Source organism: Serinus canaria, chromosome 5 (assembly GCF_022539315.1).
Source record: "Serinus canaria isolate serCan28SL12 chromosome 5, serCan2020, whole genome shotgun sequence".
Lineage (NCBI taxonomy): Eukaryota > Metazoa > Chordata > Aves > Passeriformes > Fringillidae > Serinus > Serinus canaria.
Genome location: NC_066319.1, coordinates 58,503,732 through 58,530,186, shown reverse-complemented (window position 1 = coordinate 58,530,186; position 26,455 = coordinate 58,503,732). Strand labels below are relative to the sequence as shown.

General features: G+C 41.1%; 1 protein-coding gene across 1 annotated transcript in view; it reads left to right on the top strand.

Annotated features, from left to right (window-relative positions):
- PELI2 (pellino E3 ubiquitin protein ligase family member 2) overlaps positions 1-26,455 on the top strand; it is a 71,711-nt gene that overhangs the window by 22,811 nt on the left and 22,445 nt on the right. The window contains exon 2 of the mRNA XM_050975330.1: positions 2,100-2,229. Within this exon, the coding sequence (XP_050831287.1) occupies positions 2,100-2,229 (130 nt within the window). The remainder of the gene's footprint in view (positions 1-2,099; positions 2,230-26,455) is intronic.

Sequence of the window (26,455 nt, the reverse complement as noted above, 5' to 3'; positions counted from 1 at the left end):
CAGTGCTAATTAGGAGGAATGAGTTCAGTTTGCTTGTATTTCCTTCCTATTTGAAGACTCCAAGAGGTCTTTTAACCTTGAGCTTCTTTATTTATGTATTTTAAAAGTAATTAAACCCCACAGAGAACTGAAATGGAGTGGGCTTCCCCAGTTGAAATTGTATTCTAAAAATGAAGGGAACCCCCCCCCCCCCAAATAATAAAACCCCACTTTCCTGGTTTTAACTTCCAGTGGAACTGCTTTAATTCAGTACTATTTTAATTCAGCAGTTACACAAGTATAAGAAAAATCGATAATTACAGGATATAAAGCTAGCAGTGGTAATCTATAGTAGTTATATATTATTTCTGAGGGAATTGTTACTTTTTTAGGTTTCCAGATAAAAATACTTGTAGAAAGAATGTTGTCTTCAACAAGTTAAAACTTGCTGGCATATCCCTGATAGTAGTGTCTTTGAAAGAAAGCATGTGCATATACCCAGGGAGATTCTAGTGCAGAATCAAATAACTCCCATTTGAAGTGCTGGTGTTTAAGCTGCCTCTGGAACATTTTGATGTATCTTTCTAGAGATTGGTTTCTTGTGATGAGGATCCACAGGCTGCACTTCTCTGGAGTAGAGTTAATAACAAATTTCCAAGGTGGAAGTAGGCCTGGCATGAAATAGTAGTGATTTACTCCTGTTGGTTTTGCGCTGTGTTAGGGAGTCTCCTTTAATATTCCAGAAAGACCCATTAGTCTTCCCTATGAAAATGGGAGTGAGAGGACAAGTTCAGCTGCAAGTCTCTCAGCTCTCTGTGGCTTTAGCATCATGTATTAAATGTGCATTTTTTTAATATCTGGGTTTTAAGTTCTAGAGCAGTGAGATTTGAGAGAATTTTTATCTTAAATCTGTTCTGGCTTGTGCTCAGTCATTCAGCAGTCCTGCCTTTGGGATTCCTAGAAGGGTAGGAGGCTCTCTAAGTGCATTCTCCTGTTACACAAATACACAGGATGTAGTATTTGTATCATTATCATTACATACACAAGATGTAATGATAAAAAAAAATATTCTGGGTTTCTGCATTGCTGCCTCTTTCCTTTTCATATTCTTTTTCTGCCTGCAGTGTTAACCTGTAATCATAAAGACTGTAGGAGGGGGATACATGAGATCAGTGTAGGACAGACCTCACCAGTAAGATAGAGGAGATTTATCCACATTTATCAGTGGAATAACATCTGTAGTTTCTTGGGAAAAGTCTGAAATCTCTGAGGATCAGGAATGGAAGATTCAATAAAGTCCTGAAAGCTCTTGCAGCTGAGAGCTGCCAGGGATGGTGTGAAGAGCCTCTACCTGACCTAAATCTTGGGGGTGAGGTGATGGTGAATTCCATGCTTGTGCCCTGTAAAGAAATTTCCAGTTGATCCCTTCCCTGGGGAAGGAGCTCTGTCCCCTTGAGGCTTCAGACTTCTCTGAATAATTAATCCATTGGGTCTGTGTCCTCAGGGAGAGATGAAAGAACTGTCAAGGGCTCCTGTGTTACACCTGATACAGAAAGTCATTAGTGAGGCTTCAGATAGTCACATAAATTAAAAACACTTGCATCCTCTTTCCTTAATAATTAATAGATGAAGCCTTTAGGATTAAAGTTTTGTAAAAAAAATGGGTGAGACACAACTAGAAAAGCATTCTGAGTACAAATCCTTTCTCATAGTTTTACTTGCCCATAAATTACTTTGGTTTTCCTTGTTGCCCCTGTTCTTCCTCCAGTCCTGCATGAGATGTGGGCAGATGGGTGGTAGGATAAATGGTAGTGAAGAGGTAGAATTTGTTCTTCTACATTCCTTTGATTTTAGAGGTGAAGAAGTGTCTCTGTGGCTGAAAAACTGAGTCTTTCATTTGTAGTTAATTACCTTTTAAATGAGAATTAAATTTCAACTACTGGTAGGTAAAGAAGGTTTGAATGCTCAATTCAGGAAGCAAAAACTTAGCCTGTTACTTTTTTGTTCTTCCCTGTGCATTTGATGATACAAGAATATTGTGGCCAAATTACATCTCTTTCTCCTTTGCTGCTTTCCAGACTCGTGGTGTTTTATGCTAAACTTTTTTCCTTTATTTCCAGGTACAATGGATCCCTCCCTAATGGTGACAGGGGGCGCAGGAAAAGCAGATTTGCCCTTTATAAACGATCTAGAGCAAGTGGAGTTAAACCCAGCTCTGTCCATGTCATCTCTACTCCTCAAACTTCAAAGGTATGTGACACTGGCAAATCCTGGTTTTTGATGATCCTGAGTGGAGAGCAGCTCAGGTATTGCTGCTGATTTACCTTGCTGCCAGTTTATTCTGTGCTTGGAGGATACTTCTGTTTAATGAAGATTCTGCAGTGGATTTGCTTTCTGGGGTATATAACTTTAATCCAGTTACCTGTTCAGAATAGTCTGTAAGCTCAGGTATGAGATAATCTGGCCTTCCTGCCCATGTTCAGAAAGCTGGCTGTCAGTGCTGGCTCTTTCATCTGAGCCATAGAGTACATGGGATAAAAACACACAAAGTATTTTAGTTTCTTTCTCAGTAGAGTGATATTTCTTTCCTCTTCAGGGAGGTAATTGACATGCTATAAAAATGTCCTGATCCCTTTGGGCCTTTCATTTTCCTTGCTAATAATGATACTGTACAAATTTTTACCTGAAGTTGAGTGTGGGTGAGGAAGGAAAAGCAGCAAAGTTAATATATTAACACAGCAATGTATTAATGTATAGAGCTGTTCAGGTCAGAATTCTGGTGGTGGACTGTATTTCAGGCTGCAAAAAAGCTCTTCCTATCTCTCTTCTCAGAGCCTTTTTCTTAAAGCAAGAAGTGAGTAGAGTTTATGCTAAACTGGAGGAGGAGTGAAGTGGTGGCACTCACACAAAAGGATGGTTTGTAAGAAATGTACTTCACTTAAATATGTCTTGGGACAGAGCGAGAGAACCTACACCATGCTCAAAAATGTATTTTCTGACTTGCACCAAGAGAAGAATGTTGTTTAATACATAGTATGGGATTGTTTTATTTTCTAATACACAGTATATGCCTGAACTTATCAAAATATACAATATCAGAGCCTGTTTTCTTTAAACACAGTATAGGGCTTGCCTGCTGCAGATAAATGTGGAGTCTTTTGGATTAAAAGTTACAGGAAATATTTTGCAGTGTTTTTGTTATCAAAATGAAAGCTTTTGTGAGTTAAATCGTCCTGGTGAAATCAGCCTTCAGAATAGAGCTGTAGTATATGTTGGTAATTCTAGTTTGTTGCTTAAAAGGTAACAAATGGGGGAAAATGTGTTTTACATGGTGGATGAAAATATACACATGTTCTCACTGGATCTTAAGCATTTGGACTCCAGATAGTATTTCAGCATTTGAGTTCCAAAATGTTTAAACACCTGGCAGACACCACAAGGAATCTGGTTAATGTTCATCTGTGGTGTTATTGTAGTGCAGATAAAATATGTGTGCTGTACAAATTAGTGCCCTTATAAAGATAGCAGAGGATCTGGGACATTAAAGCCTTTCCTCTGAGCATTTGAATTCGGGTAGATGTGTCAAGTTAAATGTATTTTGCACTTTCTCTGAACTCTTAGAAAAGAGCTTTTGTGTATTTGTGCTGCTGTCTGGGGCAGGGCTGGTGGATGTGTGCCAGAACAGTGGTGCAGTGGCTCTCAGTGAGTACTCTTCCCATGCACAGAGAGAACACTTAGATTTTAAAGATGCTGTCATCAGCTTTTCTCACATCTTAGGTACCAGAGCCTGAATTGTTTTACTGAGAATTGTTTCTGCATGTAACTTGTGTAAATGCCTGAAGAAATATGGGCTAATAAAGAGTGAGCTGCTTAGTTCTTAGAAAATAGTGGGCAACTTGACCTCAAAAGTTTAGTTGTGCTCTCAGTCTTTCAGTTTTGTATTTAAGAAAGATAAATCAGCAGAAACTTGTGCTGCATAGGAAGTTAACAAGTTTCCTCCCTTTACATCCTTCATTTTAACTTTCCAGCTACCAATTTTCTGTTTTGTTCTGCTTGTCTATCACTGTAAACTGAACCTGTGAGTAAACAGACAAGTGTAGGGCACTGATGCTTTTTGGGAGGTGGATTTAGCAGAGGAGGGAGAATCCCTGACTGCCTCCATTGGTTTTGTCTGTGACAAACAGAGGCTTGAATAAGGTTCATGGCTGGTTTTGTGCTGATTGCATTAATGCAGCAGCTCAAGAACTGTAGCTGTCACCAATTTTAAGTTCGTGTGTCAGCCTGAACACTGCAATAGATGGAAAGAGGATGCTTGTCATGTTCCATTGTCCCTGCTGTGCAGGTGTCAAGGACAGCTGGAGTAGCAATGGCTTCAGTAGTAAATTTAGCTGAGCTAATTGCATATGAATCACTGCCTTTTGTTTTTTCCACTGAGCATTTGTTTTTTGCCAATCTGTTTTCAGAGGTGCTGAAGAAAATTCAGAAATATTTGGCCTTCTGAGGGTATATGGGTATTTTTAGGGGAAAAGCAGTGCATAGGGTATTAAGTCTCAAGTTTTTTTAGAGTTGTTGTCATTGTTAAAATACAGAGGAATCTCTTCAACATTATGCACTGGACTTTAAAACCTATTTTATTAACTCTGTGCTTAGGCACCATTCAGGAAACTTTGTGGTTTCCCCTGTTTGATTTTTTTTTTCCCCCCAGCATTGTCAAAATTGTTTTTACTGTAAAACTCTTCTGCTCTCCTAAGCTTGTCTGTGTGGGCATGTCTGGGATAGGGGTTTGGGGAATGGGGGACTGAGTCTTCATTAACTGAGTATGGATCTTCCTCAAGATTTTAATAATCCCCTTTGCTGAATTAGAGAGTTTCTTTCAAAATGATCTCATCACAGGAGAGGCCATTCCTTGCCTCTTGATGTGGGTCTCATGATGAAGAGGAGGGTTTATCAGTCATGATAGTAGAATTAGTGAAGATCTTCCTCTGACTACCAAACTCACAGGTGTAAGTTTGCTGTTGGCTCATCATAACATAGTTAGGGTTGGTGATTTTGTTTTCAAGCTACTGGAGCTGTTTAACAAAGTCAGAGGTCAATTGTAATGTTTATTTCATTTAGTTGAGTTGTGTTAACTATTGTTTTCATGTAGAATATTTAATGCTGTGAAACTCCAGTCATTGTCTGCTGGTGTCTGAAATGATTTCAGGATTTACTTGGACAGAAATTCTCCAGTAAGTGCTGAACTTCAGGTGAGAGTGGGATAAAAGGTTGTCTTTAGAAAATCACCTGGGAATGATGGGATGCTGAACTGGACTTCACTGGGTTTTGGGAGGAATAAGGGAGACTTTCATAAGGGTTTTTTTGTGTTTTGGGGGTTTGTGACTTTTTTTTTTTGGTTGGGGATATTTGAGTCTAACAGGGAAAGAGGTGTCTGAAAATGAAACTGGTTTAATACCACTGTGGAATAATATTTGAGGACACTTTGTTTTTCTAGCAGATCTTAAGCAGATCGATAATATGCTGTGGAAATAAAACTGTATGATCTCAATTCCTGCAGAGTGTGGATGTTCCTGTTCCATTACACTTCCAGTCTCTTGATTCAGTGCGTCACTAAATTAACACTTTACCCTGTCCAAGCACAGGTGAACCTTCACTCCTCAGTGCTCCTCTTCATGACCAGCCCTGGCTTCTTGCTGGGTGTTTTTAGCTGGAATTCTTTTTGTGGAACAGTGGGAGAGAACTGCCCCAGTCCCATGTGAGAGGGGTGCTGGCAGCTGGTGTGAGCACTGAGCTCACTGGTGTTACTGGGAACTCTGGTCTTGGAATCCCCTATGACTTTGGCTCTGTGAGCATTTGGATTTCTCTGTTGGCTTCTGATGTTTCAGAATTATTTCCATGGGCTTGAAGTTTAGAGAAATCAAGAAGGGGCTTTATGTACATTTGAATTACCTGAAGCATGGTAATAGGAAGCAGGAATTGTTGACAGTAGCCCTCCAGGATTCCCAGGATTACTCTGGAAACATGACTGAATTTCCTTGTTACAGCGTGGATGGTAATTTAGACTTTCCAAAGTACTGAGTCAGTGGGCAGAAGAGTATAACTGCTGAGCATTGGAGTATTCCTTTTTAACAAGGGAATGTTGGGTTTTCCTAAGTGATTGCATGTCTATAGTGACTCCAGAGAAGATTCCAAATGCTTTTTGAATTGCTGAAGACTTAAAAAACTCCACCTTTAAAACCTCTTTATGGTGGTGTGTCTTGGTATTTATCATGTCTGTCTTTCTTAGGATCAAAGTTTTCCTTTGGTAACCTGTGGTAGATAAAGGCAACCTATTTTCTCCCCTATAAATTACTATTTCAAGCTGACTGAGGAAGATCTCTCTTGACTTCCAAGTCCAATTACCTGCCGAGTTGGCTTCTGCTTTGTGCTATCACAACAGCAGCTTGGATAGTCACTGGCTGGGTTCCTGCAGCTCTAATCAAGTTTCCTGCTGCTGCTGGAGAAGAACAAAACACAGCCATACGAATAATTATTAGGTCGGGGAGAGCTGCAATTTGTGCTTTGAGTGACGAGAGAAAATGAAAGTATAGGATTCTTGTGATTAGTTATCTACTGTAGATATTGCATCTGCTTTGACGTCCTTTGAATTGGGAGTAAAAAGGCCACAAATCCTTTTGGCACTGACAGCTTTTTGGTGTTCATGCTGAATGAGAGCTGTAGAGCTCAGCTGCTGTCAGGAGGATGCTGTGTCTGTCAGTGGCTTCTCTCTTTCCTGTTGGGCTTATTTATGGTCTAATCAGTTCATGGAGCACTAATTTGTTCTGAAGTAACTTAATCGCATAGGTGTCTCAAGAGCCCTGGCTTGTGCAGAAGCAGCTTTTTCTTGGCTCATCAGACTAAGTCTGCTTGAATAATAGTTTCCTTGGTGTAATGTCCTTTCTTTCTATTAAGTGAGCTTCTTAACATGCTAACTCTCAGCCCCTGTACCCTTGCAAATATCAGGGAATGCTTGGGCAGGAGAAAATGGTTACACCAGTTTCACTGGTAGGGCTGAATAAATAACAACCAGTATTTGATTTGAAACCCTCCCTCCTGAGCTTTTGGGTCTGTGTCAAAGGTTTTGGAAAATCATTTTATAGTGTTTTCTAACAAAACCCAGATGTTTAGTGAAGGAAGGGAATTAAAAATTGCTGAGGTCTACAACAATTATTTTTTTATGACTTAACGTTGCTTTTTGTTTTCATGCTCTCCCTTCAGAGGATAAAAAAAAGATCAAAAAATGCTTTCCTTGTAAACTCTCTTTAAACTACATCTGCTCTAAATCAATATTTTAGAGCAGATTCTACTTGAATGTGGTGCCCTTTGAAAGCAGAGGAAGATGCAGTGATCACCAGGCTGGTATCAGGAAACTGGGGAACATTTCATTTCCCCATACGCTTCCTTGGCTTCCCACAGGGAGCCAGGCTGTGGGAGCACTGCTGTGCAGGACCTGTCACTTTGCAGCTTCCTTGACCATGTCAGAAATAACCTGGGGGGTTTGGGCTTGTGAGAATGCAGAACCAAGAAAAGGAGAGGCTGCATCTCAGCTGAGGTTTAAATGCTGTAGTGTAAGGTCAGATACTACAAACCCTGCTGCCCATCATGGAATGTCCTGGGTTTCTTTATGCCACGGGAAAAGTAATGAGCAGGATTGTACTGGAGATGGCAGAGCCACTTGTTTCACTGGAAGATGAACATTTCACAGCTTGAGCTTAATGTAGCATGACTTGTTTAAAACTGTCTTGTTCCAGTTTGACTGGTTCCTGCATGCTTCCCCACCGTTCCCCAGAATTTAGAGTGGAAATTTTGGACCACCTGCTGTTGTGGTGAAGCTCTGCCCTGTTTCATGTTTATTGTGTTTGGACTCTCAATTGGCTAGAATGAACCTGATCTTAGAATTACATGTCTCCTGAGAGCTGGGCTGCTCTGAGCTTCCTAAAGGTCAGGAAAACTCCCCAGTCTGGTGTGGCTCAAATGAAGCTGGATGGCCTGAGCACAGTATTTCTGCCTGTGTGCTGGTACTGTCTTTGGGACTTGTTGGGGATAACTCACCCTGCAAGGTGGCAGCCCTGAGATTCTCTTTGGATTATTAAAGTGGTGGGGATCTTCTGTGGTTTTCAGGGGTTGGGTGGGCTGGAGCACAGCTGGGAACAGCCTCATGACTGCAGAGCCTTGTATCCAACTGTGAGAGCCTGGGACTGTCAGCAGCTGTAATACAGGAATTCCTCTTCTCTGTAAAGGTTGTTTCATGCTCAGAAGAAAGTGCTGTGACAAAGGGAAAGTGGCAGCTGATGATGGATATGCTTTTCCTGTTATCTCAAACTAAATTGTCTTAAATGGATGGAACACTGTGGTTTGGAAAAGTCAGGTAGTGTATACTCAGTCAGAGTATGGAATTGCTCTCCTGGAACAGGGGAGTTGGAACTGCATCAAAGAGGAGATGAGACTTCTCTGCTCCAAGGCTTTGTTGAGAGGGGCAATTATTTTGAAAACACAGAAAGCAATTGAAGCATCATGGGCCAACAGCAACTTTCCAAAGAAACAAACAGCTGCTACTCCTGTTTTACAAATTAGAAAATACTTGTTTTCCAGAGTGCTTAGAGATTTTGTTGATGGAAAGAACAAAATCTAAATATTTCTTTTTGGGAGTCTCTTATGACTCCATCTGTAAAGTGAGTAATGTTAGCTGTTTGCCAAGAGAAGAACTAAGAGGGGTGACTCTCTTGTGACATTCAAAGATTCCTCTTTCTACTCTGTAGGTCTCTTGTCTGAGACATGTTTATGCTTTCTTCTGGGTGTAGATTTACTTTGTTTTGAGATCCTGCTGGTTTGCTCCTATTCAACACCAAAGACCTCACAAATATTTTAGGAGAAAGCAGGGAGTACTTTATCCAGATAATCTCTTTAGAAGGGATGTATCCCCAGCAAAGTGCTTATTGGCTGGATGCTCCAAGTCCTTCAGCTCTGCTTGCAGAAATTCTCTGGCAGTCATAAAGCAATCCAGAATTCTTCAGCACTGTGGCTTTGCTTCTACAAGATGATTATCTTCTTTTTTTGATTATCCCTGAGGTGTCCTTCCATGAAAATAAACGAGTCCAGCCACTGGACCTACATCAGAGCTTGTACTTAGGTGACCTCTGTGTCAGACTGAGTGTGTTCTGTACAGACTTGCCTTGAAATTCTGCATGTCTCTTGTCCACAGTGATTCTGCCAGTTCTTCAAGAAGTTCTGGACTCTGCAGATGCCTGCTGTGAGATAATGCTTGTGGTAATCTATACTTTGGGCTTCTAATTTCAGTAGCAGCAGATGTCTATCGCTTTGACTTGAGGAAGCTCATTAAAGGCCCAGCATTCTCAGCTTGCTCTGTTCAGTCTTCCCCCAGCTCTGAGAGATCTCCCTTCCACTGAGTTCACCACAGCCAGGGAATGATGGATGCTTTCTTCTCTGCTTTTTGGTTCCAGGGAGGGGTATCACTCCCTGGCCACCTGAACAACTCTGGACTTGGTGCACCAAGCTGAGCATTGCACATATCCTGGGACTCTCACTCTGGGTACTGTGGCCTGAGAACGAGGCCAGTGTCCGAGCAGGGATCTGTCTCAAACTGGGGTCATCCTGAATTGTTGCACTCTAAGCCTTGGATGTTGACAACAAGTACCACTTTCGTGGTCCCAGAGGTTTTCCTGGGAACCTCTCATTGTAGGTTTAAGATACTGAGAGACATGTTCCTTTCTCTTTTGCCCTAACCCAGGATAAGAAAAGGGGAAGCAAGTAAGGTTTGATTTCTACAGATTTAGTTTTCTTTCATGAAGCTGAAGGAGCTCTGTTTCTCCTCCCAGACTTCACAACTGATGGAATGCTTAGATGACAAAGCACTCCCAGTTTGCAGCTTGGAAAACTCTTGTGCCTAAAACAGTTCTGTTCAGCATTGGTCAGAGGTGTTCTTGAGCAGGGGAATCTGAAAAGAATATGGAACTTCCCTGGTGAGATAAACCACATTTTATATTTGCACTACAGCAATGCAGATTTCTAGGTTTTACTGCTAACCTCAAAGCCCAGGGAAGTTTAACAGAGAAGATGCTTTGTTTTGAAGTATCAGATGACCTCTGAAAAACAGGGCTTCATGGGACCAGAGCATACACATTTACACCCTGGTGACCTGGGAATTTCTGAACCTGCAGCAGCTTGCTTGTTCTCCAAGTCTTTGGGAAATTCAGTGGAAGCTGTTCTTTGAGTAGTGAGTTGGAGCCTCTGAGGATCAGAGCTTCTCTTTCCTTCCCCAGACAATTCTCTTCCTGACAGTACTGCTGCTGTTTCTTTCAGCTTTATTTCGGCTGTGTGAGTCCAGAATTCCAGAAGAGGCAATTAAAGAAATCATATTTAGAGAAGGTGAGGGAGAGGTGCTTTTTTGTGCTTGAGGTTTTAAGGAGTTTGCGATTATTACTAAAGCAGAACTACTTCTGTACTTCATAAATGCCAATAAAATTGTGTCAATGATCAAGAAACCTTTCAGTGGCTATGGACTGATTTCTCTAGTTTGTACCTTGGAGGCAATGGATGTAAATATACAAGCTTAACTAGTTTTGAATTTTCTACAGAGGTTTGGAGGGAATGTTGAATAAGACAGTGAGAGCAAATGCACAAAAGCTGGAAGGGGGTCTGAAAGAAATTTTGGGGAGGCTTTATGGATTACTTTTGACTTTTAGCCTTCCTATAATGGCATTTACCTTTATTAACTTTGGACAAGAGGCTACAGTGTAAAACATGCAGAAATTTTTCCTCCTGTTATCTCTGCATTAGCATTTGGTTTTCCACACCCTCTGTCTCTTCTTCAGCCCACCAAAGAATCTTCCAGTGCTGAAGGTCAGGAATGAGGCAGTGCCTTGGTGGTCCAGGTGGGAGGCAGGGAGGACAAAGTTGACCTTGCTTCAGCATGGGCAGCTGCTCCCAGATTGTTCCCAAGGAAGAGCTGGCCTTGGAAAGCTGGATTGTGAAACTTGCAATAAAGCACATAAAGTGTTCTCCCTAACTCATCTCTCCTCCTCCTCCAAGCTTTCTCAAATCTTTGTTAGGTGTTTTGTCACAAAAATTGACTCTGTTGCTACTTAAGTATAATAAATAAACTGCAGAAGTCAAAACAAAATGTTTGCAATTTTGTTGGAGAGACAGCCCATGTTGAATGTCTTAAAATATCCCTGTGTTATGATCTTCCTGTTACTAGAAACGCTCTCTCCAACTCTCCTTTGCTTTGGTTAAAAATACCTTGGTTATTTAATGATGTCTCTTGGTATCTTTGCATTCTGGTAGCAAATACTGCTGGGCTTGAAAGTATCACTGTGCCATTATGTGATGCATATAAAAACAAGGCTCTTTCTGAGGAACCTTTTTTTCATCTCCAGATGAAGATGCACTTGCTAAATTTAGAGGTAGGGCTCTGATTTTTCTGGCTGCTGAGAAATTCTGTGTAGGAATCCTCTGATTAAAATTGAGCCATAATGCTAAATAAAAATCTATATGTGCATTCCAAACACAGCATGCCAAGGGGGAACACCATCATACAGTGTGGCTCTGTGAATGCACTGAGGTTATTCCAGGCTGAAGTAATAATTGCTTTTTACTTGGTGGCAGTGAGTTACCTACTTTGAAACAGGAGTGTGGAGGCACCTTCCTCAGTCCAAGGCTTTGATGGCTTCAAACACATCTGTGAAAAGGAGAAGATTTTGAAATGTAACAACTGATGCTTCTGCTTCAGGTTGGACTGGGGCTATGCAAAGGCTGAGAGGTGATAGTTGCCTCCACAAATGGATGCTGTAAGAGTTTCCATGGAACTGTAATCCATTCTGTTCCGTGTTTACCAGGCAATGTTTGGCTGCAGCACTGGTGGTGGAACAGTAATGTGAACTGGATGATTTCTGATACCCAAAGAGTCTTGCTCCCAGCTCAAGGGTAACAATTCTGCCTACATTTATTCTGAATAATGCACTTTGCATTAGGAAAAAACCCCCAGCAATGCTCAAGGTCCAGCAGTGGAGAGCATCCATCCCTGTGGCAGCCCAGTGGAGAAAGCAGTGTCAGGGTCATGGAGGCTGAGGCTGGAGCCTGTGTTGGAACATTTGCTCTGGGTGGGAAGATGCTGAAGGCTTGGCTGGGCAGGTTTGGTCTCTGCAGGCTCAGGGGAGCTCAGCTGAGCAGCACGTGCTGCTTTAGAGCACATGGATTAGGTCAAGGCTGCAGTGACTCAGCTGTGTCCAGAAGGCCATACCAATTTTGGTATCTTAGTTGCTGATACAAGCCTGGCTGAAGGTCACTCCAGAAGGAACTGTAGCCAGTTTGTGTACATGGGATGTTTGACAGCTTGGAATCCATTGTCCTTCAGTCATTTTTCTGCCAAAACCTTGAGTGTCTGCAGAGTCATTTTCTGAACTCCAGCCAAGATTTTGGTGCTCTCTGTTTTGAAGTCAAGGAAGTTGTCTTCAAGGAAATGTCATATCCAGAATCATTTGTTAATTGTGCATAAATAGTGCATGGGCTGTCTTTTAGCAGTACTTTCCCAGCTTTCACTTGCCAGCTTGTGAAATGTGTTGCCAGCACCAGCAGAAGTTCATAAATCACAGAATCTGTGTATCTAATCCCCCTGTCCAGTGTTCCAGGATTATCTCAGTATTGTGTTTCTCAGGTCTGATGAACAGGAAGGAGAGAGCACTTAGGACACTTGTTACAGGTACATGATGTCTCTTCTTTATCACTTATAACTTTTTTTCCTGTTGTGTATCAATGTGTATTTGAAGAACATTGAAGATAAAAAGGAGATTTTCTTTGAAACAGAAGGCCTCCTTATTCAAATATTATGTATTCACTGTCTCCAGACATGGTTTGCTGTTTATGTGCTTTCTTTATTTTGTTTTTCTTTCTTTGTTTATGCTTGAATCTAGATACAGTGTTCCTCTTATTACTGAAATAGATGAGCAGTGTTAAAGAAGACTTATTGGGAGGGAGAATGTAATTTACAATTATAATTCTTTGTCATGAAGCATTCACTACTTTAAAATCTATTTATTTAGTGCCTGCTAACTATAGGCAGTATGATGATGATTGAATGCTTTTTCATGCAGGCTCATGGAGACTTGAAATGGAATAAGATTCACCTTTGGAATTCACTGAGATAACTTTGTCAACAGCAAGAAATTGCATGCAAAGTGGAAAGGCCAAGAATGTGCTGAATGTTTTGGCATCATCAGTACTGTATTAATCTAATTTCTGATTGTGCCTTGCTGTACTAGTTCTCTATTAATAGTTTCTTATACCAAAAGTATGTTTTGCTCTACACGGGGGGGAAAACACCTTGCCTTGAAAATAGGGGTTGTGGTTCTATTAAAGTGCTTTTGGCAGAAACTAAGATTAATACCTGTCTGAGGCAGGTTGTGTCTCCTTGTCAAGTGGCAGATGGGTTGGTTGTCTGTGTAAACAGTGAGACTTGTTCTCTGATGTGGTGTTCTTGCTGCAGAATTGTTGGGCTGGGACTTAATTCCAACTTTACCAGGATTTTAAAGCATCAAGAATTGGTGCTGAAGGGGTTGAGATGAGCTCTTTGATAATAGACAGAAGAATCTGGTTGTGGAAGGATGTGTAGTATGAACTTCTTATGAGAGGATGACATTTAATGTGGAAATAAACTGACACTGAAACTTGTGCTTTGTCTCCTTCCCCTTATGCATCACCTCCTCTGCATCTTATAAATGCAGACACAATACAGAGTGTAAAGAAGAAATAGACTTCATGAATTGGTTTGTAAGCCTGGGTTAAAGTCCTGCAGTTATTTTCCCTCCCATCAAACCTCCCCTCTCCTGCCACTGATCTGTCCTGTGCTGCTCCTTTCCGCTCCTTTGTCCCTGGGAAGTGAGGGACACCAGGACTCTAGATGTTGGATTTTGCTTTTTCTGCTTGGCCTAGCAGTGAGATGCCTTGGAGCTTTTTAGGAAAACATTGCTGAACATTTTCTTTTTGGAAAGAAAAATGTTAAAACTGTACTCCTGGGACTTTAAAAGAGAATTTTCCTTCTCATTTTGCATTTAATATATAAAACATGTATACACTGTGCTTAGCACTCACTACTGGTGTAGAGCCTTGCTCCTACTGGAATACACATCAAGTAAAAACAGGCTGGTATGCTCAGGAATTGTGAGATTTGATGTGTCCGAGTTTTCCTTTGTGACAACACTTGCACTGTGTTGGTCTGTCACTCCATGTTGGTAATATTTTGATTTTTATTTCTTTTCTCTTGAGCTGGCAAAAGGAGAACCTTGTTTTTGCCATAATGAGTTTCTTTGCTGGTCTCTGAACACAAATTGCAGCAGTGCACCAGCAGAATAGTGGGGATGTCTTGACAGGGTATTCCTCATAATATTATGCTATATTCCATATACTATTAGAGCCAGAAAAGATTGTTGATAATCTAAAAATACAAAACTACAAATCCACCTCTTCATCATTTGTTTTGAATGCCTGTATTCATAAAAGTAGTACAGAGCCCTGATGGTTCTGGCTTAAATCCTAAAATCTTCACTGAGCCCTAGGATTAAATTTTCATGAATAAACAGATCTGAACTTTGGAAAGCAGGAAATGATAGGATTTTGTTGCATTGCTGTTTTTTCACGTTTCTGTGAAGGGGAATCCTGGCCTGAGAGACATGATTCTGTAATTAGAATATTAGTTACACTAGATCACCTCTTGCAGCCTTAGTGAAAATCAGTGCTTTTCACGCTTTGCTAAGTGAGATGCCCAGAGACAAGCACTAAAAATTACATGTTACACTTCAAACTCTTCCTCTGTCTTGATATTTTCCTTGGTACTGAGGCCTTTTGCTGCTGAAGGGAAAAATGTAGGATACATGCTGTTCTTTCATAGTTCTCATTTCCTCAAAACTATTATTATTTTCCTGAAGCCAGTCTGAGCAGAAAGTGTCAGTCATGGTTCTGTGTGTCTGGTGGCACAGCACTGATGTGTCGTCTCCTGGTGTCACAAATAAATGAATCTTTCCAGGTCAGGAATGAATTTCAGCTCATTTCTCCCGGAGTGTTTGCACTGGAGAAGCCTCATAGTAACAACTCAGCTTTTTTTTCCCTCCAGGAGGAATGTCTGCCTTTTGTTCTTACAACTCATTGTTCTTTTCTGAATGCCTTCCCCATGAGTGCCGTGTGGGTTTTTTGTTTGTTTTTCTCTAAAACTAAAAATCTTGAATTAATTTGTGAAATGATGTTTGAACTTCCTAACAGAAGTTAGTCAGGTTGATGTGCAGTGAGACAAAGCTGCAATTATTTCTATTTTTGTACTCCCAAGGGGCTTCATTACAGCAGCTCCTCTCTCCCCGCTGCCGTGTCCTGGCAAGGTGAGGTTCAGGATTCAACAGACACAACAAATTATTATTTTCTCTCTGTATGTGTACTATTTCATCCCTGCTGATGGAACATTTAACTGGGGGTTTGTTTTTAGGTTTTTTTCTTGCTATTGTTGTAGTAACAGGAGAATCTGTGCGAGTTCAGACAGACTTTGTATTATTGGATACTTGTCTGGTAGTTGTCTTGGTTTGTAAAGCCAGGTGTGTGCTAAGGAAGGCAGGAGCCTCCCCTGAGATGGAAAATGCAAACCCCCTCCCTCTGAATTGTTGTAAATTTGAAATTAAGGAGCTCTCAGGGAAAGATACTGGAGCAGGAATAACAGTTCTTTTTTAGGGAAGAAAATAAACAAATAAATAAAAGAAACAATTCAGTGATACAAACCAACACTGCTAGAGTGGGAACAGGAGCTGGCACCCTGTGTGTCAGGGTGGTGGCCCAGTCCCATCCCAGGGGGCTCAGGGTGGTGGCCCAGTCCCATCCCAGGGGGCTCAGGGTGGTGGCCCAGTCCCATCCCAGAGGGGCTCAGGGTGGTGGCACAGTCCCATCCCAGGGGGGCTCAGGGTGGTGGCCCAGTCCCATCCCAGAGGGGCTCAGGGTGGTGGCACAGTCCCATCCCAGGGGTCTCAGGGTGGTGGCACAGTCCCATCCCAGGGGGCTCAGGGTGGTGGCACAGTCCCATCCCAGAGTGGCTCAGGGTGGTGGCACAGTCCCATCCCAGGGGTCTCAGGGTGGTGGCACAGTCCCATCCCAGGGGGGCTCAGCCCTCCTGCAGTGCCAGCTGTGGCTCTGCTGGAGCAGGGATCCTGCACAAGGGGGGACTTTTCCTCTGCAGCTCCAGGGCTGCTGGAGATGGGCCTGCTCTCCCTCTGGGAATGCAGGGCAGCAGAAAGCTGCTCCTCTGGGAATGCAGTGGGCAAAGGCTGCTGGGCTGTTCCCAGGGCAGATTGGATCCAGGTAGGAATGCTTGGCTCCTCCCCTGGGTGGAGCATCTCCCCATGGGATGGTGGAATTGGATCAGCCCTGCAGGGACACTCAGTGGCCATGGAGAGCAGAGATCTCCTGGAGGGAGGGTTGGCTGTGGCAGGGATAAAGAAAACTGCCCCATGAACAGAGGATAGCTGCCCCACAGATGGGAATAGAATGCACACCCCCATTTCCAGCCTGAGACAGTAGTGATGTGGCAGAAGTATTGACAGTTCTGCTGCATCAGCTCCTCCACTGCTGTCAGCCAAAGTCAGGGACACTTCAGCCCCAGAATGGCTTTAAACTGCTCTGTTTCTAGTATTGCTTAATGCAATTTGACAGGCACATAATGCTCTAACTCTTAAAGCCTCTAACAACAATTTCATGATGGAGTAGTAGTGTGGTTTTAAGCAGGCTTTCCTGAAGTTTTAGATTTGCTGATCCAACCCTGAGGGCAAGTACTTAATATTTCAGACCCTCCAGACTGTAAGTTACACTTCATAGTTAATATTTCCTTCTTCAGGTAGTACTTTGTCTTTTCATAACACTTAAACCTCCTTTAATTTGACTATTTTATCTATCAAAGCTGAGGCTTGAGTGATAGCAGGAAACTGTAATCAGGATACATTTGGTTACAGACACAAAAACTGTCTTACATTTATACTTTCCTCTGCAGAAAATTGTCTCTGTTGTTCACCTGTTGTTTCAAGACACTTTAAATCTTTTTTTTTAACAAATAAATGCTTTTTTGGCTCATAGATTTTAGTAGGACATAGTTCTTTTTTTCATAGTGATATCTTTACCAGCATTTATGTATTGAGTGCGAATCAGGGGAACTGAATAGTTTATTCATGCATTTATAACTCCTTGTAAAGGGAATGTCTATAATATTTTGAGAATAATGTACTTAAGTAGCTACCTGCAATTCACAGAGCTCTCTGCCTGGAAAGTGAGCTTTAGCTACTGTTCAATATTTATTTTTAGAATTTTTGGTAATGTGGAGAGTTCTATTCAAAATATTTTACTTAAAAGAGAAGATGTCAATATATAGATTTGGCAGGATGCAAATCCTGGCTTTCTCAGATGCTCTCAGCAAGGAGAGGGGGGAAAAATGCATAAAAACCAGTGAAAATTAAATGCTCTGGTGTTGTGCATTATTTTGTTGCATTTCAATGGAAGATGAATTATATGAGGGATGACCCCAGCAGGTCAGGGGTGGGATTTGTCACTGAGGTTAAAGACAAGGTACAGTACCCAGGTGAAAAGTCTGTGGTAAGCAGTAAATGGGAGAAACTCATTTAGCAGGCTCAAGTCCCAAAAATTCCTTGCCTGCCTACATCATAATGTGAGGAATCTGACATTTCTGTGACTTGCTGGGTGTAAATGAGATGTTGGTATAATAAAAGACGCTTTGAGAAAGTGTATGAGGATGCAGTAGAGAGGAATGAGGAATTCCAAACTATTTATCCTCGCGTTCATGAGGGAGGGATCAGTTCCTCATCCATTTGGGTTAGATTGGTTCCCTTTTCTGTAATGAGGCATTCTACGTTGGCTGGGAGCAGGAGAGAGCCTGGCTGTGCCTTTCCCAAAGCTTGCACAGCACCTCCCTGCTGCCTTTTCATCCCTCTGCACACATTTTCTCCCTGTGTTTGGGGAAAACAGCAGAACAGCAGGTGTCTGTTCACTGCAGGGTTAGAAGGTGAGTCCTGGTTTATTGAGGACTTCCTAGAAATACCATTTTCCAAATGAGTGTGTTCCCAAGGATCCTAAGTGGCTAAAGAGAGAGGGAGAGAGCACCTGCTGGCTTGGTAATTGATTGCTGGAGTGAGAACAGTGGGGAATTCCTGAAGAGCTTTAATGGTCCTCTAAGAGCTGGAAAGGGATAAGGAGAGAGCAGGTCCCTGTGCAGGATGGGAATAGGGCACCACTGAACACTGGAATGGAAAGTCAAAAAGAGAAATGGAAAGGAGCTTTAGGTGATATTATCTTCACTGTTATCAGCTGGCTATTAATGAATTTAAATCCCAGTAAATTATTTGTGAAATTGGAATTCCTGAGCTGGTTATTAATGAGATTTCCATAGAAGTAAGTAATTTTCCAACATTAAATGCATCACATGAAAGAAAACCTTTGAAAAACAACAAACACCAAATAACAAACCCCATAAATTTCATTTGATAAAACTGGTAGCAGTTCAAGTGTTAAAAGGGTAAATAAAATGAAACAGCTGCATGGAGTTGCTTGTTCATTTAAAAATGGGCTTTTTTTTAAACCACATTAGCTAGAATTAACTATAACCAAAATACTAGCAAAGTGAAATATTTGGAGGATTTCAGTACCAGCCTGTGGGTATTGTAACAGGGACTGTGCCTTGGAAATGAGAGTTCTCTCCAACTGGTAAAAATGTAATTCTGTAAAATCGGATTTCTGGACTGGGATGAGCAGGGAATTGTGGAATTGAAGAGTCTGTGTTGATGAGGCTGCTTTATCCAGTACAGATCTGCTGTCAGGTGTTCAGAAGGATTCTGAAATACTGGAGAGGATTCAAACAGGAGTAGCAAAACTGATTTGAAGGAGGGAATGGAGAGACTCTGCCTGGTATAGCAGCAAATGAAAACTGGCAGCTGAAATGAGCTATTGCACAAGTTACTCACCACAACTGCCCAAGAAACCTGGCACAAAGTACCTCAATTTGATTCTGAACTCCAGCAGCTGCCTAGGAATTTCCACATGCTGCTGTATGAAAACTGATTTCTTTGAAGAAATCTGGTTTTCTTTTAATTTAATGTATTTTACACTTCATTGGTGAAATCAAATTAGCATGAAGCAGATTGACATATTTTAGCCAAATGTGATGCACTTACACCAATGTGGGGGACAAGAGGGTGACTTTGGAAAATAGCTGGTAGGGGGAAAATTTAACCTGATTAGGTAAATCTGTTTAAAAATCTAAATTATAATTTCTTTGTGCTTCTTTGGAGAAAATATTAAGTGTGCAAAAGTATTTGGTTATTCTGAAGCAGGTGTTCACTGTTGTCTTCAGGGTCTGGGTGGAGGGTGGAGTGAGTTGTATCCCAGTAACTGCAGGGTTTTGAAAATGATGGGAAATATTCCTGTGTGTTGTAGCAGGCAGTGTTTGGAATGGGAGGGTAATGGCTGTTGTAAAAATAAATTAGAGCTGTTTGTCAGTAAGTGCTAAAATGGAACCTTTTTTTTTTTTTGAAGGTGTAGAAAATGATGATGCTTGTAGTGAAAGTCTCTGTGTACATAATGTGGGGAAAAAACAAACCTGGGAAGCATTAGTGTGGGAAGATTAAAGGAAGATCCCATCTTTAGAGCCCATATGTGATTTGTAGCTCCAGATCTGTCTGCAGAGACATCAGGGAAGGGGGTGAGAGCCCTGAGCCTTGATGGATGCAGGGAAACCCTCCCAGCTCTTGGGGCCTTTTGTTCCTGGTGCTTCATTAGGCAAAGCAGATGTGAGATTTAAGGGGATTATTTGCTACTCCTACAGAGGCTCAACAACAAAATCCAATAGCAAAAGACCTCAAACTCGAGTTTCTGTTTCATCTGGGGAATTGTAAATTTGGAATGATGCTGTATGAAGTGTAAAATGTAGTTTATAATCAACCACAAATTTTGGTTTATGGCTTCTGTGCCATCATTTAAAATCCCTGTTATCCACACTCCCTGACCTGACTTAACAGTCAGAGGGCAAATCTCCTGAGTGGAAATAACTTTACATCAGTTGCCACATACAGAAATGAAAAGGTCAGAATGAGATACTGTAATGAAAGGTGTTCTGAATTACCTATTACTTGTAATAGCTGTATTAATAATAATAGTAGAGGTTGAGAGAGCAGGATGGGTTAATGTAGCTGAATAAAACACCTTTTAGGTGTGAAATATTTTCTACACATTACCTTGCTTGTTAAAGAACACATGCCATTATCCCAGAGATTTAATAAAACATTGGAAGGTCAATGCAAAAATGAATGTTTTGATAGGAGAAGATAACACTGAGACAGAGGTAGTTGGAAGTCATGCTGCAAGTGGGGAGTGCATTCAGTTATTGAGACACTCCAACCTCTCCTTCAATGTTTGTGGAACCCCAGAGAGGTTTGCTGCAGTTTTCTGACAGTAATTCTTTAAGTGAAGCCAACTATAGGTGTACAATTTGTAGGTAAAAAGAATTTTTGTGTTGGCACTGCACTCTGTGGTCTGCATTTCTGCAGCATTGCTGTGCTATTAACTTCTTGTTTTTAAGGATCAGTGAATCTGTACCAGCTTGCTGGGTGGTTGTTAGAAAAATGGATAATTTCTTTTTCAGTTATAATTATATTAAATGTGAATTTAAATATACTCTTCATTTATATTGACTTTGAAGAGATTATCTTTTTGGATTTCCATTTATTATATTTGCTCTAAAAATATGTAAGCTCTTAATTATTTTTTTTTTAATCTGGCATTTGATCTGGATTGCCATTTTCATCTGTTGTCTTTAATTAGGCTTCCTGCTGGGTTTTGTAGCTTTACAGTTCATACCTTGTGAAAGAATCAATTGATTTCAGTGCAGATTCCCACGGTTACTATTCTTCAATTGCTTTCTTAGCTCAGCAGACTGGTGGCAGAGTTCTTGCAATTTGATCTTTGCAGCCACTGCTGTTTATTTGAAAAAGCAGATTACTCATGATTTTTTCTACAGCCTGCATGAGATGATTTGATAATTTATTTGTAGGCAGTGTTTGCTCCAAGGAGTCACCAGAGCTGCTTCTTAATTCACTTATCCACAGTGTTTTGGGGCTTCCTTTGGATGCCATCCAAATATTCCAGAAGTGCACAGGAATGTGACTAAAATTCCACCCAAAGCATGTGATTTCGGTGGTTTTAATTATATAAATAGGAATATATAGATGTTTTTCAAATCATGTAACAGCTGTCAGTAGGTGTTTAGTCAAGAGACTGTAAAGGGCAGGTAGGTCTGGAAATGGAGGTTGGTGCAGAGGAAAGGGACAGGGGAAATGATTTAAATGATTCTGGGATTTATGGGACAGCTCTCTGGAAATTCAAAATGGGGTTGTTGGCAGAGGGTTGCAGAAGGGAAACTTTTTTCTTCTAATCTCCAGCATAAAAATGATGGGTGAGTAAGCAGTGATCTCTTGAGCTGTGTGTGAAATGTGTAATGGCTGTTCCAAGTCCTGCTCTCAGTAAACCTATAAAATTGTGGATAGTGAAGTGGTTTGAAACATGTCAAATGCTGCTCTTAAAGCTCTCAGGAACATGGGTATACATTCATGATTTTTTCTTAAATTAACCAATAACATTGAACACATTTATCATTTTTATTATGGGCAGCCTGTTAGTGCTATGTGCTAAGTACCCTTAACTGGCATGAGATTGGGATTCAGAACTCTGCCAGGAGAGGAATCAACACAGCAAAGATTTTCCTTCCTCCTTGCTAAAACTGAGCTTAAACAACTGATTTAAGAAATCAAGTAGTTTAAGACACCAAATTAAAACCATGCTTTAAATCAGTTAATACTGGGAAACACAATTAATTTTTATGTCAAGAACTTCTATCCAGGCATGCTGAGGGGGGAAAAAAAAGGTCTTTGAAGTGCTTTTTGCTGTATGTAATTTCATGAACCTGTTCTCCACATAAATGTGGGCTGCTTTATCCTAGGAAGCACTGGATATTCTATAACCCTAATTAAAACTGTGCCTTATTAACACTGTGGGCCTGCTAAGTGCATTGTGTCATTATTTAAGACTGTTACTCGGTGTTTGTTTCATTCACTATAAAGCCCCAAATCCCACCTGCCACTGGGAAAATTGTATTTTTCATAGAAATAGTGACATATCCCATAATTTTACTTCTGCAACACTAGATTTGTGCTCTACCTCATTATTTTAAATAAAAAAAATTTAAAAGTATAATTTTAAATATTATAATCTTTCTGTCTGTGTGTGTGTTCAGATAATTTGGGTCTTATTACTAAAGATACATCTGGGAAAAAAGTGTTAATATGGGATGGAGTTGTGCCTCACTTGTGTGTGAGCCAGCCTGCTTTGGAGAGGGGCAAAGCAGGTCATATCAATGCTGAAATCATGTTGTGTGAAGTGCAGAGCTTCTGATGAGCTGTTCTCTTATCTGACATTACATATGAATAGAAAGCAAGTTGCCTGTAAAGCTTGCTTTAAATTTTAATAAACTGTAGAAAAGATAAGTGGTAATTTCCTGATGTGGATGCATCTAGTAGAGCCTGCTAAACCCAAATTCCAGGATCATAAATTTTAAAACGAATCTTTGTGGCTTGAATTTTTAAGCTGGCATGATAGATTTAAATTTTAGGGAAATAAATTTCCCTTCCTCTCCTCTGTCTGTATCAATCTCACTGAAAAACGACAGAAGATTCAAATTTGAGAACACAATGAAAATAACAGGAAGGGAGAGCAATAGAGGCCACTAATCCTCTAATTACTTTCTCTGAACACTGGGAATTGGGCTGCAGAATATCCTTCAGTACAATCTAGAGTAAGCTAAATTTATTCCATTCCAAAGCTGTAAAGGGAAGGATTTTGCTACCAACTCAGAATAGTAATGGGCTGTGGTGGTCTTTATCTGATGGGAGAGAAGCAGATGTGGCTGCTCTGTGAGCAGCCTGTCTGCAGATTGGGATTTTTCCTGCCTCTTAATTGCCCTGTGCTCACCCTTTCACACCCTGGGGTTTGAAATGGAGCTAAACAATTCCATGATTTTATAAACCATGGGGCAGATTTTATAAACCATGGGCATGGTGGCTGAAGATGTGGCATATTTACAACAGAATTCACAGAATGACCAGGTTAGAAGAGACCTTAAAGATCATCAAGTCCAACTCAGCCTCAACAGCTCAACTAAACCCTGGCACTGAGTGCCACATCCTGTCTGTTTTAAACACACCCAGGGATGGTGACCCCACCACCTCCCTGGGCAGACAATTTCCAGAACTTTATCATCCCCTTTCTGTAAGAAACTTCTTCCTAATATCCAGCCTGTATTAGGAAGTGACTGTTGGGTTCTCCTATAAATTCCTTTTGGCTGCACACTGCTATCAAAGCTGTTTAGTGGCAGATGTGACCTGTATTTTGGCTCAAGTGCTCTCAGCCAGTTCTTTTGTGCTTGGCTTGCTTTGCTCACTAGTGTGCTGTTGGTATTGATATTTTCCCCAATCCCTCATTCCACACTGAAGTTCAGTAAACACACAGAGATGCTGAAATTAAATATGTGGCTGTCAGCTGAACCTCCCTCTGCTGGTGTTGCTTGTGTTTTGTGCACCTTGCTGGTGTCTTAGATAAATTCTGGAGTAACACTCAGGGACAAAACCTTCTGGGATAAACGAATCCTAAATTTGGTTGTGAGCACTTTGTTGTGGTTCTGGTGAGTGACTGAGAATGGGATTTGCTTTCTCACAGAGTTTCTCAGTTTGCAGGGTGAGGAGGCAGTGCTGGTCCCACATCCTCCAGAGCCCTGACACCTCCTGGCTGCAGAGATGGTCTTTTTTTCTCCTCCCTTGTATAATTTAGAAAGGTTTGGGAATCAGGGCCAGCCTTGTTTTCAGTTTGGCACAGATTCAGAGACAGCACCAAAGGGGTTTGCAGTCACTTATGTTCAGGAATGAGCTTTGCAACTGCACGTGTGGAGAGGAAAGCTCCTTGCTTCCCACTTGGTAGCAACTGATTTTTCAACTCCAGTGCAGCACGTAAATCAGGGTTTAATTCTGACTGCTGTTTAATGTATTATCTTGTTGACTTAAATCACTTAAGTAGCTCAGTTAAACACAGTTCAGAGTGAGTGAGTGTTTTTAAATACACTAAGTTGTGTGTAAGGAATGTGAGTAAGCTCTGAACTTTGCCCAGGAAGATGGTTGGTAATGTGTATAAACGAGAACTGGAAAGGTTACAAATACTGTGTTCACTGTGCACTTGTAGGGCTGAAGAAACCCAAAATGAATTTTTTTTTCCAACATGCAAGATGTGGGCTGTTAACTTGTTAGTGAACTGAGAGGTCAGATCATCCCTTTAATCCCTGTAGGAGCCAGATCCTACAGATTTACCTGGTTTGTGACTTCTGCCCCCAGAAATCCCTTGCAGTAAGGATGCTCTGTTTGAAAAGTGGGCTTAACATACTTTTGCCCAGAGCTACTGTCAAGTTTGCCCTACTTGGTTCAAGCACCAGTTGAACTATTCTACAGGATATTTTTATATTACTGAAAGTCTCCACAGAGGAAATTGCCACAAAGTCCAGTTTGCAATGATTTGTTGCAGTTCCTGCAGCAATCCCAGACCAGTAAAAAAGAACCTGATTGCTTTTGGGTTTGTTTTGTCAGAGTGTTTTCTATCAGGACAATATTCCATAGTGTGATTTCTAGAAAGCAGCTTCTCTCCCTTGATGGGCTCTATAAAATGTAACTGCTTTCTAGAAGCACTGAGTGGCTTTTTGGCAGGATGAATTTGCTTCCCCCCCCCCTTGAGAGAGTTTTGTGCAGCTGCTTAACAGGTCTGTTAAGGTAACTGTCTGGAGAGTCTTTGGCTGTCTTAATGTAAAACTGACTCATGTCAGATGCAGTTTATGGTTTCTGGGAGCTGGAATGATCTGCAGCTTCTCCTGGTGTTATTGTGTGCTCTCCTTGGCAGGCAGGTACAGCTTGGTGCTCAGGGGTGCTTTGATTCACAGAAGCATTCACTGCTGATGAGCTGAGTGTACAAATCTTTCAGGCTGTGGATTGATAGAAGCCCTTGAGGGGACTTTATTACTAATTTTTTTTTTTTATTTGGTCTGGCTTTTAGTTAAGGATTCTAATTTGTGGCTATTTTGTGTGCTTGGCATACCCAAATACATGAGTGTAGCCAGGCATCTGCTGCTTTTGTTCTGATGTGTATAAATGAATTGTAGACTGTTGGCACCAGAATGTTCAGTTACAAACACTGTTGCATCCTTCTCTAATTACTGATATTTTTGTGGGTGTGTCAAGAGTTTTGGGGATGTGATCCAGCTGCAGTGATAAAATCATGTTTATGCCTTCATGTTTAAATCTATAGTCTTGTAGTCTTCCTGGAGAAATCCTACTCTTAGGAAATTAATGCCAGGAGTTTTGAAGTCAGAAGTTTTGCTTTCCAAAATGTCACATGTGAGGGAAGGTCTCACTGGTGTCCAAAAAATGATGTTAATAATTTCAGTGTAATCTGTACTGAGAGGAATATGGAAATCTAATCTATAATACAGTGGAAGATCCCCATATAGTCTGTAGTGATCAGTTAAGACAATGAAAAGAGAATCCCTGCTGGAGTAATTAAGAAGTAGTGTGAGTTTTTTTTTTTTTTTTAAAGTATGGCTAAATTATTGTTGACTGCAAATATGAAAAAAAAGCAAAACTTCCAGAAAATCTGCATGTGACAGTTTAATAAACACCACTGAAGGTCTCCTATGAAACAGATGAAGCTCTGCATAGGACAGTGATAAACAGAAATGTCTCCTGAGGCTCCAAAGCAGCTGAAATTGTCCTCAACACAGGATTCCCAGCAGGCAACTCTAGAGCAGCTGTGATAAAGTGTCACAGCAATATGCAGGCTCTGATGTGTCCAGAGGAGCATTCTGGATTTTGGGAAGGATGATTTATGCTTTGGGTAGTTTGATGTATCTGACACTGCTGTAGTTTTGTGTGATGCCTCTGAGCTGTCTCTGGCTCTGGTCTGTTTGGGGCAGGAAATTCAGCAAACTGACTGAAGGAGGAAAAACACAGGTAATTCCAAAGATGGATGAAAGATCGCTTGTAATATAGTGTTACAGAAGAAAATGGAAGGAGGGAATAAAGATCTTAAGGGCTGGAAAAGGGAAAAGGTGAGATTGGGAGGAATATGATTCATAGGTTGGTTCTGTAAAGTGTTGGTTCACAACCACCAAAAGTTGGTGATTTACAAAGCAGCTCCTGAGCTACTGTGTCATGAAGTTGGTGTGTGTTGGTACAAACTGGTGTCTGCTTTGAGCTGCTTTTACTTATTAGGGGGAACAACTGGGCTTGCAGAGCTGCTCAGGAGTCCTAGG